The sequence below is a fragment of the Ptychodera flava genome, chromosome 12 (assembly GCF_041260155.1).
Source record: "Ptychodera flava strain L36383 chromosome 12, AS_Pfla_20210202, whole genome shotgun sequence".
NCBI classification, from domain to species: domain Eukaryota; kingdom Metazoa; phylum Hemichordata; class Enteropneusta; family Ptychoderidae; genus Ptychodera; species Ptychodera flava.
This window is the reverse complement of record NC_091939.1, coordinates 34,112,585-34,129,954: the sequence shown is the minus strand read 5'-3', so window position 1 is coordinate 34,129,954 and position 17,370 is coordinate 34,112,585. Positions and strand designations below refer to the sequence as shown.

The window sequence follows — 17,370 nt, the reverse complement described above, 5'->3', positions numbered from 1 at the left end:
CCCCACCCCTCCATGTATACTGGTACTTGGCTTTGACTGCATTCACGATAGGTTCTGTTTATAAACCATTGCTGTGCAACAAACGGTATTTCGGTATTTCACGGACAGCTTTGTTCATTTGGTTTAAATTTCTATTTCTGCAACATTCATTCCATATGGCACAGTCATGGGTGAAATGCAACTATTTCAGTCATGTCCACTTACACAAACATCCACTGATTGCGACATTCATTTATCGTTTTATTATGTAGGTAAGATTTTGTGAAAGTTTCTTTTTAACCCTTGTTATGTCACTCTGGAAGAAGAACAATTTTTATGTCAAAAGTTCGAGGCATCGATGGGAGATATTTATCAGACTTCACTTTAATCTGTCAGAGTCAACTCCAGAATTCTATACCAAGGCAATTACCCGGCCTGAAATGACTTTCAGAAAATCCAATTAGCCCTGGCTGAATCGGGTCAGACCTGATCAATTAGTACCTTTTCACAGCCTAAAAATTGGTAACATTGCCTCCAAGCTGAATATTGACGGTTAAAATTCTCAACTTCATTTCAGCAGCATTTGCTGGTTGTGTTTTCAATCAATCAATCAAGCACAGATGATATCACACAAGAAAGTCTGCATTCGTTTTGGAATTTGTCAGGTGAGTGAGAAATTATTGACATATTCCATCCACCCAACAACACCAACAGAACTATTAGATGCAGCGGGTTATAGTCATGACTTGAACGTAGTGAATTTTGTAAACACTTGTGAATTTCAGACTCTTTGTCAAATAAAAGAGATCGGGTCTCAGACCTGAAGTAGAAAGTTACACCTCTCCTTGCAGAGAACTGCAATGCTCAATTCTCACTCACAGCTGACCTTCTTTGGAAAAACACCTTTGAAGCCTCTGTTAAGCAAAATTCCCATAAAAACAGCAGACAAGAGTTCTGCTTGCTAATAAAAAAGCGAAGCCAGCCATCCAACACAGGAAGCACAATTTTTATGTTTGCACCCGCAGCCATAGAAAGAATTCAAATGTGACAAAGCCGAGAGATGGTTGTAAACTGACCATGGCACTGCAGGCTGACTTAGTTGACTTTACGAGTCTGAGACCACCTAGCTTGGCGAAAACAAAAACTGAGCTGTTTTCACCTTTTGGTGTTGTCTGAGCAGTGAAACTCCAGATAGTCTTTCAATAAGTGTTTTTCGGCGGCAAACTTTCCTCACACCAGCTCTTTTTTGGGCGACTGGATTTCAAAAACTCTTTGAAGTGGCAAAACAACTTTTGAACTTTGTGTGATTCCTGAAAAGACACTCTGGGTGAACCAATACAAAAGATTGTTTTCCTATTTGTGTGTATGTATGTGTATATACACTCTGTGAAAGATTTACTCTGGAATACGCAGTCACTTTTCTCAATTTTTTTTTTATGTACAGAAATATGAACCTGGACACTGAACTTCAGTGGAACATATAACAGATTTTTTGAAAATTGACATTGGGGCAGTGAAAAAAAAAAAAGATGCTAATTAAGGAAGGCCTATTTTCACTTGCAAAGTAATATGGGAAACCAATTAACGAAAGAAAAACAATGTTCCCATGCTTACTTGAAAAGCAATGACGACCTTACTGAATAAAGATAATGCGCTAATTTGCTGTGTTATGGTTCTCATTCAACTCAAAATGAAACAATAACCAAAAGCATTGGCGTTTCTATTGATCCAATCAAAACAGCCTGGGCTTTTTTCTGTAGCTGATTTGACTGTCCGCATAGAAGTGCCCACTGATGTACACACCTGAATGATTGGCTCGCATCTTCTCTCTGCGTGGACAGGGTTGTCAGATTCATGTAAAGCTGTCCTAGATCTTGGGTTGTGCATGCTTTACCCTATTAGCTTTACCCTCATAAGTAATTCAAGCGAGAGGAGGTTTTTTTTCACACAGGCTAGCATATCTGTCTCTTTCACTTGTCAGTTTACTGTGATTCTCTGCTCTCTTTGTACTGGTAGAAACCAGGTCAGGACCTGTAGGGACCCCAAAGCTTCTAGATGCCCACACCAGAGAATGGACTGTTTCACAGCTGAAGTGACAAGTTCAAATTATGATGGATTGCTGGGGAGAGACAGAGAGGGGGCAAAAGCAGAGAAAGCACTGTTGTGCATGTCTGCAAGCAGATAAAGGCAGTGAATGGATGAATGCAGGCATATTGGTACACTGGTAACCAACGCAGATTAAAAACATGCAAGATCAATCGGCCAATTCAGACATATCCCTGAATATCTGGCTTCGTGTTATAAGCATTCAACGCAAAATGGCTTCATCGAAACTTTAGACAAGGCCACATTAGAAATTTGAGTTCATCTGTGTAAAAATGTACCCTCTGAATTCAACATGAGGCAGACTCCAAAGTCCTTGACAGAAAAGCCGACATGGCATCTCTGACTAAAAGACAAACCAACGATACATCACCATCATCTTTTTCCAAGGTTGACTTGGTCCGTAGCTATTCTTTCATCTCAAAGACCTCATTTACATAGGACTGCTGCCAAATTACAGTATTTTCATTTTGGGAAAAGTAGAGACAGGGTAAATACAAAAGTGATGAAAATTGAGCTTGTGGAAATGATAAAAGGCACAGCAAAAGTGTCTTTTAGATTGGCAAATATGAGAGCAATAGCAATTTGTAGAAGGAGGTACATGCCAATCGACGCTGTGCAACTCGATGGCATAGGCTACAGCAGAGAATGGCAACAACATTCAGAACCCGAGGACCTAACAACAGGAGACTTGAAACCTCATATATTGAACCAAAGCAAAGCCTTCTTTTCACTCTATCCACGCAATAAAAAAGCAGCTTATCCTCAGTCACAAAGGTATTCTATTTCATGTCTTAAGATAGGTGGGAAACTGGATGCCTGTGTGGCATATCCCTGTGGGTTCAGGTGGTCTCAGGTGAGATCAAATGAGCTGTACATGATCCCCACCGTCTGGCCTTGCCTATAGACAGGTCCTGTTATGCTGGTTTAGATTCATATTTGGCTTGTGTGTTTTGTGCACTGAGACTCCTGTCTGATACATGCAGACACCAAAGAAATATGCTCATCTGTAAGTTGTACCTCCGCAATGTTTCATTGGTACTACTGGTACTATCATGCAGTGCCTTGGCCAAGCCCACTACAAATCAGTCTGGAGACAAGCATTTGTCATGTCTGTCAAAAAATCTACCTATTAAAACAAACAACTGTAGAAAATCTTTTGCAAAGATTTCTCTATTTAAGAGAATTTTTTTGGATTTTGCCAGAAGACAAACCATTTTTCTTAAAATCATTCTAATTTATGTATAAGTCAGCTGATATCAAGATAATATTTCATTCTAGCAAAATTGTTAACGGAGAACTTTTGTTAGGGAGCAAATTATGACCAAAACCTCAACCGGGAAAAAATGGGATGGAACAAAGTTAAAAGCGTCGCATCAAAACCAAGTCTCTGCTCACCATCACTCAATATGGTGTGTAGTTCTTAATTAACCCAACAACAGGTGATGGATGACCCCTGACCCCAATCTTGGTGTAATTATAAGGTTGTGCATGGAGGCAGATTGGAACCGTGACTAGCCCGGGAATTGTTCACTGACAGCAAGTGGACTTGACGACAGAAGGGGTATGACACTGATGAAGGCAATTCATTTTCTTCAGAAATGTTACAGAAAAAAAGTAGGTCGTGTGATTTTTTTTTAATTTCAACAATGTGGTCATGGCGGGGTATAGTTTACACGGTCATATCTGGCTACGCTCTCAGATTTCTAGGCAATTACATAGCAAGATGACAGACTATATCCACAGCAACTCAGGATGAAATTCTGATGCTGTTTTGTATGTGTGAGTGGGTGTGTGAGTTCGTGTCGGTGGGTAATATTCTGGTATCAAAGGCATAAGCCGGCAAGCACAAAGGAGAAGTTTGTATTTGTCATTCACAGAAAATACTCAGATCCCAACATACCTAAAAGCAACACATCAACAAATGAAGCTCACACTGAAGCCTAGAGTTTGACTTAAATGCATTCCATGGCCTCCAACCAAATGTGTTGAGATAGATTACCATTTTTAAAATCATAGAATTTTTTTCTTCTTCAGCTCCAAAGCACAGTGGCCCGAGTGCCTATTTGAATTTCTCATACATAGCATTTCTGGTATTATGTTGGCAAAAAACACCCTGGAAAATTAATACCTTTGCCATTCAACCTCATTGGCTGTCCTAGAAACATGACAGAGGTACATGTAGACAACACAGGTTTTGCTTTCTCACCTAAAGCGGAATATTTAATGCTTGCTTTTATCTCTTATCCATTATAGAATGCACAAAGAGTATTCCAGAATAATATATTCTGGAAGCGGGGCATTTCGGCTTTTACTGTCTCTGATTTCACCTCAGTGAGGTCAAATATACCAGACATTTTTTTCTCTTCCTTGTGCACAACCCCTGGCTAGGATGAAGATATGTGGGAACACACGGATCAATCTGCAGCTTGGGGTCAGAATTTCCTATCTCAGGCAGGTCTTTGCTTCTGATTGGCCCGGCTATCAAGGCAATGACAAAGAAGTGCTTTTAAAAATGCTTGCACCTCACAGCTACGAATTTTAGACTTCTTTTCAATTGCTTCTTTTTTTCATATCCGTACGAGAGGCATAATCTTGTGGGCCCAACACCTGCCAAATGCAGAGATGCCCAGACCAAACAATTTTTCCCATGCAAGAAAAGTTTTGAAAAAAAAGCCAGTGTACCTCTAATTAGCGGAATGAAAATTCTTTTTTACCTACGTTGAAATTGAAAAGACTTGCCATAATCTTTCTAAATGTTCATCATAAATTTGGAATCATGCAAAATGATGAAATTTGTGTTTATAATAAAATTTACAATTTTTTTTCTCTGAATGCCGTCGGTTTGTGTAACATATGAAACAAGGCTAAGTTTTTTGTTTTCAAGTTGTAAACATTGTTTAAAGAATTTCTGAGGTTAATTTTGCTCTAAAGAATGCAAAGTACAGCAATGGATAAAGGTGTACCATGTGTTGTGCTCCTGCAATTAAAATTAAAAATCCTCTTTCCATATCTTGTGTCTCAGATCACAAATGTAGTCTGCATTTAAACAAGAATTTGTCTTGTTATTCCTTACCCCTGGTGCAAAGAACAGGCATGGCACATACAACCACTGACCTAGGGGGTCTGCTAGCAGAGGTCAGGCGAAATAAAAGTTTGAGAGGAGACATAAAGACTGAATGGGGAAAAGGTATAACTTTTTATGATTGAAGCGGAGATAAAGACGGCAGACATAGGAAGGGTAGGTTACTACATGCTTAGACTGGTTTTATGTCAGTGCAAACACCATCTCCTGGGCATAATAAAACTGGGTCCTACTCTATTTCTGGAAGAGGGGAGGCGATTCACTTTGCATGTCTGACTTTAACGATGGGTCAGAAATTTCAAAAACCACAGCCCTTAAATTTCATGCTCATACCAGTGACTTTTCATGGTGTTTCAAAATTCGTGTCAGAATATTTGAAGTTGCTGAATAAATGACTGTCCACTCTTGAACAAATATGGTTTTGAATAAAATTTACAACTTTGTACTTTGCCCAATAATCTGTGTAGTCTCTCAAGAGGAGTGGATCAGCCTCAAACGTTCATGGCCACTACGCTTTTGTTTCCAAGGAGTCCAGTGGGCCATTGTGGACAGGGGTCTTTTTTACGACATGTTGGGTTTATAAAATTTTATGACCGTCAATTGTACAGCTGTGTCATGCTAGCTGAATGTTCCCTTGTATGGCTCTCTCTCTTAAGATGTTTATGCTTCCTCAAGAAGAAGCCCCTTAAAAAAGTCACACGGTACAGTTAAAATGCATACCAAAATCTCTGCCTATCCACCACCAAATGCTCTCGCCAGTAGTGAGCATTGGGGGGGGGGGGGGGGCTCAGTACTTTGCAAATATTTAGGTAATCTACCACATGAAGAGAGGAAAAAACAACAACAGTCTGACCTTTTTAAAATGAAACATTTCATTTCTAAATGTAAACATTTTCTTCAGCGGTTTTCTGTTGAGAAATGTTAAACCATATTGAGAGTAGGTCTTCCCTTATACTGTCTACTGTCTATGGCTAAAGATGCTGATAACATAGTGTACAAATGGTTTTCATATTAACTTGGGGGGTCTAATGATCGATGTATTCAAAACTTTATCTGTCGTTCATCAAATGTACGATCTCTCCTATACTAAAAGGAAACAATATATGGAGATATGCAGCAATTGAATACTCACTTCATCTGATTCAAAATTCTTTTCTCAACAATTTCACCTGATTTAGCTTCAGACTGAACAGCAATATATTTTCATACAGGAAATTTTAAGTTTTAGCAGATTTGAGTTGGATAATTCACCTTCCTAAGCTGCAATATCAGATAACTTTGTTGCCGATTTCATTTTATACATGCATGCTTTAGTGTCTACGCAGGACACAATTGCTTCATATACTTTCGAGATCAAAATGTGTGCGCACTAATCAAAGTTTAAGTAAAGCTTTCCCATATTTCACCTCTCTGAAGAATTGGAAGATTTTCTCAACAATGTGGTGTTGTGGAATTCAAAGAAATGTTTAACAAGTGTGAAGATTTTGCCACGGTTACATGAAATTGGAATTGAGGGTCATAAAACTGCTCAACTTAAAACACATAGGTAGTATTGCACGCACAGTCGATGGCACACTCCCAAAACCGATTCAGTGCATTTCTAACTAACTATTTACACTTCAATGGGCCGGGCCGCTCTACGTACAGCACCATTTAAATGGCCATAAAATGCTAACATGGTCATATCATCAAACAAACCGACCAAGACTTTTTTTGTCACACGTACAGAAGATTTGCGTGTTTTTTTCTCCGTATCTTCCGAACGCCTCCGGGTGGTTTCACCTTTCAGCTGAGAATTTCACCGCTTGGGATGATGTGGGTAGAAGGACCCCTTGCGTGTCTGGCGCGCTACCTGCGTTACAAACTCCGCCATTCAACTAGCAAAGTGACCCGACTCTAACCACGATAAGCCACAAAATCCAAACAAAGGGAAAATTCCTTGGCATAATTTTTAACGTGAAAATTCTTTCTACGGCAACTTGATACAGACACAGTTTCCACAAATGTTTTTCCTAGCAGACGACCTTTTAGTTAACCGCGCATAGCTTTTGTAGGGTTTCTTCCCCGGGCTCTGCTAATTTTGACGGCGGACGGTTTCAACATTTCACGCTGGTCGTCTATGAGATATCAGCACACGGCGGCAAAGAGAACTTTCCTTTTTTTCCCCCAACAACTCTGAGCGCATATGCAAAGCACATTGTAGGTGAATAATAGAGTCGGTAAATAGATTATTTTCGCACCGCAAACATATCTAGCTCCTATATACATGTACTCAATCCCTGTCATTGGAACCGCGTACACGTCTTGAAAGTTGTAGAGACTTACAAACGTCGCTACCATTGACAGAGGCGACACAAGGCCACACACACTTGTAAAGTTCGGTACAGTTTAACCAAGATTCAATATAATTTATCACACAGTCCCGAACACTATCTATCAGTGCGTCGTTTTTAACTACAGAGAATTAGTCAACAACCAGCTCACGGGCAAGTACATTCTTTTAAACTAAACGCAGTAAAGTGGTACCATGAGTAATACGTGGACTGTTCCCAAAAGAAAGGCTTTACTGTTCCCGAACTCTAGAAATTGAGCCTTCTGTGTTTGTGGCAAAGACAATTGTTGGGGCTTGCCGTATTTGAAAGCTGTCAAATCGAAAAGCCCTGTACTGCATGCTAATGACACTAGCTCAAATAAAAACATCACAGGTATTGTTACCTATTGCCAAATGCATGAGCAACACTCAAAAGCCGTCTTCTGTCACTACCTTGCAAAAGTGCATAGTGAGATGGTTACTCTCACTCGACGCGCTCAGTGAAAGTTGGGGAGGAATTGCAATATCGCCGGTCGGGGATTCCTTTCAAACGTACGACCTCACAGTGGACAGCTAGCAGGGAGACACTTCATTGAATCGCGGCTGCAGAGGGCCGCACTGCTGCGCTCTTGTCTCATGATACGCGAAGCGCACGAGTTGCAAGTACTGCTCGTGAGGTATTTTCGAAAATCGGTATAGCTTTCATGCAACTAGAACACCACTTTATAATCAACAGCATTCCCTGTCAGTGATATTCTAAAAGCGGTGTTTCAATTCCAATGAAATGCCTACGCCGGTTTCAATTCACTACGGGGTGCAGATTTCTATCGAGATAAGGACTCGACTTCTCAGCGCGTACCAGAGTGTCGATTTACTTTCCCCTCGAATATACAAACACATTTATTATTATTGTTATTATTTCTTTTCGGTGATCAGTAACAGGGGTAACGTTGCCGTGAGTTCCGTCGACGATCGCGGCTCGGCGGCGACAACGAGATCGCTGTACTAGTATACACTTGTCTGTGTAGGGGTTTGTACTTAATAGCGAATTACGCCGCTAATCTATCGATGCCACAAACAAACGTTAAAACCTTACCGTCAAACTGACTGAATATCAGAAGCAAGGGAAACCAGCCTATAATACACGATCCGAGAGCCACCGCGGCGTTCGGCCGTCCGCTCGGCCGGAAAACAACAGGCATAATCACCTCCTAGTAGTACGATCATACATCAGACAGGGCATCAACGTCGGTAGATCTCTCGGCTGAACCTCAACAACATAGTTGAGAAATGGCATTATGCATGCTACCTTCAGTGTAATAGATCTAAACCACTTATTTCCATAATACACATGCGAAGGGACGGATCACTTATAAACAAAGAAATCGTTCCGCCAGGACAATTTGCTGTTTTACATATATTTTGCTAATATCTATCATATGCATTGCCAAAAACCATCTACTATAATTTGTGGGGGGATTAAAATAAGCGTTATCAACCGAACAGATCGGAAATAATATAATTTTTGGAACTTTGTTATTTCGCGGAAGGTAATCCACTAAGGAACACTCACTCAGTGTAATAAACAGCGTTGACACGTGATCATGCTAATAAAAGTCTGTAATTGGCTGTCGGTTTCTCGACTTAATTTCAATTCAGCGCCTTTGAAATCGGATATCTTTGTGTGTGCCGCATGCCGACAAACAATATCATTAACTCTTGATTATATCGATACTTCCTGTCTCGGGCAAGTGATTCCGGGTCAGAAGCGGTCCTAAACACAACTGATCGGCACTAGTTCACGGGTACTTGCCAGAATCACCACACAACTGCGAAATTGTCTAACTTTTGATGGTTGCCGGCATTGTGTAAGGTTTGTATCTATCGGGCCATCACTATAGAATAGCTAAATATTAAACACTGCTGTGACGATGGTTCGTGCCGTCGCAAAAGAAATTTCATGCCGATGTCGGCCTAAATGTCATGCCAGCCTTGGTTTTATCGGCCATATCGGCTTATGGCTGAGTTTTACTGCTGTCATGAAATTTGATTAGCGTTCGCTTGAATCCTTCTTTATAACATCACGATGTAGGCCTATATCGTATATGCGCCGACGAGACTCCGGGGTACTTGTTTTTATAGTTGACCCGCCATTGACCTCCATCCATGGTAACTTTACAGCTTTCGTCGTGGCGGTTTCAGTTTTAGGTCGGTTTGTTTTTATATCACCTCGCTGGTCTCTTGTTAAATCCCGAGGCCGACGGGCAACATAGCGAACCTGATCGCTCGTATATTGGCGTTCTGTCGTCTTCCCTGCACACGTCCATTGGCGGTAAAAAAGTTGCCGGTAGGCCTAAAGTGAATGCCTCGTAACCACAGTTACCCAGCGGGTGGATTATACAGCCCTGACATTAAACTTTAAAACCATGACGTAGATACAGATTTTACAGTCCCGCTGGTCGCAATAACAAATTTATATGTATTCCATGCTTATACTTTTCAGCCTTGGTCGTATCCTTATTTGTCCCACGACAACTCGAATGCTCGAAACGCACTTTTCATTAAAAACGTATTTTGTTCTCTGACTGGATTTGGGAAGTTTTAAAAAATTCAAGTTTCAGATTATGAAATATTATAATGAATATTTTAGTTTTTAAAATTTGGGCTTGATATGTCGGGAGTGTCTCTGGCATAGCGCAATAGCGATTTTTCATAACGTTAGTGAGATGGAGCCCGAGATTGTCGGCTGGAGCGCGGTGCGTACGTACACAAAGTGTGATCTCTGAGCTGCTATCGTCTGTTCATCCTCTCGTGTATATCAGTCTCAGTTTTAGTTCAATCAACGGTGACTTTATCATATTGTTGTTAATTTCGCAGGCGTTCCGTTGTAATGCCGGTAAGCCAATCATGCTAAATAGATCACAGGAAAGGCCAATGAGATTGTTGAAATTGATGATACTTAAACCAGTCTGAGTGGGTTATTCATTGCACTCAACAAGTCGTTGTCACATCAGCAGAGACAATAACTCTGGAAGTGCGACTAATTGATTTGTTTCGCAATTATGCAGGAATGTCTAATATGTCCAGTGAAAACCGCTGGAAGTCGCTTACACCCACTTCAGATAGGGGTTATGGTTTTGTGTTGTAAAGGCGTGCTTTTCGGAGGAAATTGTCATATGAATTGTAATTAGAACGGGTCTGGCATTACAAGAAATACAAAGAAATGGAGGATTACTCGGAATTTATACCTGTAATAAAAAGATCTAGAGTGTTCAAATATGTGGAAAAAACAAAATGAAACTGCTGAATTGATAATGTCAAACCTAAGTAACCAGACATTAATTTGTTTTTGTGTTTGTCTGTCTATTCTTCAGAAGTCAGTTGTTAGGGAGTAATGCGACAAAAACAAATTTTCAGAATTGTTAAGTTCCCTTTTACGGAACACAAGGAGTAGTTTCGAAAGTCCCCCAAACCCATTTTACATGTACTTCACACATAGTAGTTCTTCAATGTAAAAAGTGAATAGGATGGTTGTAGTCTTCTTCTATGATAATCAATAATGCATTAGCCTCCCCCCATTGCCAGTTAAAATAGAAAAGACTCCATTTTGCAAGAAACTGTTTGATGATCAGTAAATCCATAGATCTTATTAAAAATAGGGGTCTATGGTAAATCAGAGACAAGGGGGAGGAGACACTGGACCACCTACTGGCACGGTTTCTGTTCACCCAATAAATTCTTTTGTCCAGTCCACATGTCATACGCCCTGATTAAAGTATTTACATCCACAAATTTCACATAAAAGATCTGTGTGGCTCTCCTGTAAACACCAATACCAAACTCAGCCTGAACAAACTTCCATAAAAGATGTTAGAATTGCATGAAATCTCAAGGGAAAATGGTATTCAAAACCACATATGTAAGCAAAGGATTGATTATGGACAAACTGCCTATCATATAGGTGATAGAAGGAACATTGTTGCGAATTTCAAGCTTTGAATCATCTCAGTATGCCGTAAAATTCTTGTAAACATTAGAAATGCTCCAAACTTCCTACATCAAAATTGTTGTGGGGGTATGGCAGGGAATGACAATAGAAATGGTGCTGTTGTTTAATCATAAGAAATAGGAGATTGGTAAAAAAGTATGATAAACAAGTCTTGATATATACAGTGTTAATATTATCTGCTGCTTCAGATGTGGTTTCATTCATTCATTCATTCATTGATTCCATTTGTTTGTTTCCAAGTAATTGTCAATAAAAAAGATATTTATTAAAGTCAGGAACAGAAACAGGAAATTGGTCAATAAATTATTTAAAAATTGTAACAAGCCTTTGATCTGGCGATAAAAGCAATTTATAGCTTAGCTTGTGAATAATGGCCAAGTTTTGATGACGTATTACCCTGTGGCAATTACTCTATATTACCCTGTTCCATACCAGTCACCAGAAAGTCATCCGTGGAAAACATCTCTCCATTTGTGAATAGGTAATCCTCTATTTGAATGGAAAATTTTAATAAAACTGAAACAACATAACAGAATGTAAATAAGCAGCGCAACAAAGTTAAGTTTTGCTACATACAAATTTTTAATGAATGTAAAATCAGTGACTAGGAAGTTTACTTAGCCATAATATTTAATATTTAGATGATCAAATTATAATGTTATTATAATGAAATAAAAGAATCATCAGAAATTATTCAAAAGAAGTTAAAAAGCCAGTAAGCCAATTAACATAAACATCAAGAAATTGGTTGGCAGTTTCTTGTGCAAGTTCAGGCCTTTAATTATTTCTTAAAGGCAGAATTTCATGAATGAAATTCTTGATCCCTTTTCACCTCAAGGAACATGTACTGTATATTATTCCCTTTTATGATCAATGAGTGAAACTAATAGGAATCTCCATTCTTCATCAGATCGCCAAAAATTTGAATTTATGATATTTGACAAATTATGTGCTCTAGGTGCATGCAACCAAATTGCAGAAGTGAAATTACAAACTCACCGGGTACAGCCATAGACAATGGAGAGGCTCCACCATTGAACCAGCAGCTGTAACTTTTAGGGATTTTTTCACTATTTTTGTTTTGTATGTCAATCGCAAATTATTGTTCTACTCCCCAAAGCATATTGACACATCTATTTAGCTTGTCAACACAGCATCTATAGGTGTAAAATGTACTGTTGTTGTATGAATTCTAGTCTGGATCAGAATTCACTTGTCAACAATAACAATGCAGTTTGTACATGTGTAGGCTGGGTTGACAAGCTGAATACTGTGTACCTCAACATTTTTTGGAGAGTAGAACAAGAAATTGTAGTTGACATTGAAAACATAAATTGTGAAAAAAAATCATCAAAAGTTAAGTTAATGGCCCTTTTAAGATTACATCAAGTACGAGCACAATTTTTGCATATTATTCATAGAAAACATTTCATAACTCTATAATTACTGTAAAAGTCTGTATGTGAATCCCAAATATGGCTTTTTTTTAGTTGTCCAGCCAAAGGTGTGAATTGTGTGACCTTTGACCTATGGCCAGCTGGTCCAGCAGAGAAACAGTATGGTATTCAGTATGTGTTCCTGGGTGAGATAGTTATTTATCAGGTGTGTCGTGTCAGCAGCGCTTTCTCATCGGCATTGGTAGCACAAACATTGCTCTCTCCCGGTGCGTTATTATGGTAACCGGCGGCCTATGCTCTCGGCACCCAGGTTATGATTAAAGTATTCAGTCGGTACAAGGTACTTTGACAGTGGCGGTATGTACACTGGATCACCATACCACGGGAGAGATGTAGATGAAACCAAGTGTTATATGTGTGTTTGGTCATTTCTTAACTAAGTGATTAGGTTTTGTGTTTGATAAATTGCCTTTTTAATACTCTGTACCGAAGCAGCTTTATTAGATTTGGTCTGAATTAAACAGTGGGGGGTTTTGACAGAGCTTGCCAGCAATTAATCATTTTCTAAGTTCCATTTTCTCTTGCGATACAAATCAAAATTCTCAATACAAAGAGAAGCTTTCTTTTACGCAATTTATAAATTACATGCAGACGTTGTCATGGTTATATAATCTCCAACTATCTAAAACTTCGTGCTCGTAAAAGGAATGTAATAAACTGGTGTTTCAGCCGAAGACAAAGTATAGCTTATTGCTTATCTTGGTACTAATGCTACACGAATACTGTTACAGTTTTTTTCTCTCTTTTTCACATGGCAACATCAAAATGGCATCTGAAATTTATGTGTTAATCCACCGTCAATGATATTAGTGATTTTGAATCCCATCCTGGAATTTGCATACAGGGTGGACAATATATGCAGGTTAATTTGAAAAAAGTGAAAAAAGGTAATAGTATGTTTAATTGGATTATCATTCTATTTCTTTCTTTCCAACAAGACCAATTTGCGTTTGTGTCTGGATCGATGTCTGGATAAAAAACGTCAGATTTAGAAATTTTCAACTAAAAAAAAAGCTCTAAGATACACACATTGCATAAGAATTACGAAGCTTGAGTATCCCTGTACTACCCAGGTCAGCTGTGGCAGCAATCTCCCTCCCCCCCCCCCCCCACTTTCCGTCCTACTTTGATTATGGACATTTTGTTTGACAGTGTTATGTAAACTAGGAAAGTGGGTTGCTTAATCTTGACCTGTGTAGCTTTGAATATGCTCGGATTTGAAATCACAGAAACTACTAATTCAAGAATGTTTAAATACATTTACCAATCAATATATTTGGAGTTACTGCTGCCATTTTGATACATTGAATGTGTCTTATATATAGAATAGTCGGTTTAAAAATGAAATAAAATATATAAATGTACAATGCAGTTCCCTTTTCAATCGATTGCTTTGAAGTCAACACAAATGTAAGTTTGGAGTTTGTGAAGTAGGGTGTGGGAAATTTTCATTTTTTCATGTGAGCTTTGATCAAAAGTGGAGGAATGTTTAAATAACCCTATTTGTTTTGTTACGTGCGAAAAAAGCAGTTCACCTTATGGGCAGACTCTGACAAATTTTCCAGACAAGCAATTCTGTCATACTTCCGTTAATAATGTGATATTGTCACCAAGCAACATGGAGGCTGCAACAACATCTCCTATAGGCAATCTGATTAAATGAAAACCTCACTTGTGAGCATGCTCAGAACAGGTTGTGTACTGAGAGTGTGTAAACTTCAAAGATCAGTGCGTTTTCCATCACTTGTTTACCTTAAAAACCACATCTTGTCAGATTGATTGACACGAACAACGTTGGACAATATTTACAAATCTTGGAGGACTATGTTTGACACCGTAAGATGACAAGGTAGAAAACCCAGCAGTCAATGGCTTGTGTTCTTTCATAAACTTCCAAATGAACAGTAGCTAGGAGTGTATTTATTCAGTATATCAACTCATAGTGCTTTTTTTCTAAAATGGGAGGGTGGGGGGAAGGGCATCTGCTCTTTGTCAACCTTGTTTTTTATAACAAAAAGTTAGAAAACAATAACAAAATCATATAAATTCTGATTGCAGTTTTATACAGTGTTATCAGAGTGAAGTACATGCCCACTGTGTTGTGTAGTTGTTAGTTGAGTATATAGCAGCTATCTGTCCATTTAATCTGGTAGCTACAAACAATTTTGTCATATCTTCTTTAATCTGTTCTATCTGTAAGGTGATTTGGAGGTATGATATTCAGTCAACCACTCTGCATATTTCAAGACATGATCAAACAGCACAACTTACCACTCAAATAATTCAAACTTTATAAAAAAAGTATTTTCCCATAAGTTATTTTTCCCCCAACAAGTGAATATGTTGAATCACAGTGTTTCAGTTGTAAATTGTCTGTGTAATTTTTCTGTGTTTCTATGGATGCTGTTTAAAATGAGAACTTACACCTCATTTTTTTTTTAAAAAACATACATATTTGATGAACATCTCCAAACAGTTTGACAGGGAATCTATGCTGTTCCATTGTTCCTGTATCCTTTAATATGTTTTTGTAGGGTATCAACTCATGAGTGCAGTATTTTGTGTGTTCCTCTTTTCATACCACTTAAAAAAGTCAAAATATCTCGGCATGGCGGCTATCAGTCTGCCCACGTTAATTTGACCACTGAGAAAGGCTTGTTATTTGTTGCTGTGTCCAGGTCTGCCAAATGAGGTTAGCGGTATTAACATTTCCATGGCAACATTATCATATTCCGCCATGTACTGTATTTCCTCAGATAGGAAAAACGGCACAGGTCGATTTACTGGTTGCTCCCAGTAAAATTGATGTGTTCTGCCAAGGCAGAGAGCGTACTTTGGCACGATCAGCTGACTCAAGTCGAGAGCTTGGAACCAGCAGTGTTGAGTGGAGTGCAGGTGTCTCCAGGCTAATACAACATTAAAGAGAGTAATCAAGAATTTCAGTTGAGAATCTCTGAAGTGGTAATGTTTTCAATCCTTAATAAACAGTGAACCTCCGGAGAACAGACAAATATCAATGAAGAACATATAAACAAAAATGCTATGTTTTGTACTGATCATAAATTCAGAGACAGGAGAACCCTGTTGATTTTACTCAGTTGCAAATATCAAACAAGAGAAAACCAAAACTCAATAATTTTGAATGCTATTTCAGAAAATATGGTTATCAATGGTACTTATTTATTTATTCATTCATTTATATAATCTATGTTTTTATTTATCTGTTTGTTTGTTTTTGTATTTACTGCTTATTTGTTTATTTCTTTTTTTGTAATTCACTTTTCATTGACTACAAGAAAAATGTTTTTTGCATGCTAATGAAGGTGACAAGACAAGGAACAGATGTGGTTTATAGTCTGATATTTTATTATTCTATGGTCACTATCTTATTAAACCGAAACCAATGCATTAGAACCAGACCCTGTCTATTCTTAAATGCTGCACACCGCAACAGATAATGTAATTTTTATGAATTTACCTCCACAGTTTTTTTTTTAAACATTATCAAACATTGGACACTTTATGTCATGTGAGTCTGTAGTAATGGGTCTTTAATGTGTTGGATGTGATTCTACCGGTGAGGTCATCAGGATGCCGCTGACTGATTTCAATACATTGACATGCTCATCACTTAATCACTTAGATAAAAGGTTACATTCTATGCTGATCAGACAGGGGTCATCTCAAGGTCTTCTTCATGTGAGTCAGTTCCCACAATGCAGTTCTTTTGAATGCAGCCGCTTTCCCATGAAGCCGTGCGTGATAATGAGGAAGATTTCCTGCACAGGTAGTCATCTTTCAGCCACACACATTGTATCATAATATCAACCCTCTTTTGATTTAGGCGTGTGCCAGGAGATCTACCACAAACTACCCTACTGTTGATAACCATCAATTAGCGGCAGTCCACTTATCTAAGAGTATTTTTAGCATCATCCCAGCAGTACAAATGAATCATTGTTTAAAACACATTCCGGGACATGCCAGGGTATATACCTTTACACCTATTGAGCCTATATCAAAGTAACAAACACTGATTATCAGTTTAGCATCATCTACTTTTTTCCCTGTAACATCTGAATAAGGGAGGCAGTATTTATCGTTTTCCAAGTGAGGACTCCCCAGGGGCTGTGCTCACCTGTGTTGTGAAATTTATAGTTCATTGACAGTAATTGGTTAATGGCATCATTTTTATCGGGTCAGATACTGAGTGTGATGTAGTGCAGGGCGCCACCTCCCCCCCCCCCCTCCACCAATCTGAACCAAAGTATTAGTACAGTGTTATCTCAGTGGCACAGGTCTGAACTCTATTAGACCTGCCTGAACAAAAGACCAAAGCGTAAGCAAAAATTAGCATTGCTTTATCCCACACTTGATCGCAAATTTTTTTTTATGATGCATTCACTTTCAGAAGAAAGTAAACATA

General features: G+C 38.7%; 1 protein-coding gene across 1 annotated transcript in view; it reads right to left on the bottom strand.

Moving 5' to 3' along the window:
- LOC139145710 (transmembrane protein 132E-like) overlaps positions 1–8,822 on the bottom strand; it is a 40,512-nt gene extending 31,690 nt beyond the window's left edge. Inside the window, exon 1 of the mRNA XM_070717021.1 lies at positions 8,575–8,822. Within this exon, the coding sequence (XP_070573122.1) occupies positions 8,575–8,680 (106 nt within the window). The 5' untranslated portion in view covers positions 8,681–8,822. The remainder of the gene's footprint in view (positions 1–8,574) is intronic.
- Between the last annotated feature and the right edge of the window lie 8,548 nt (positions 8,823–17,370).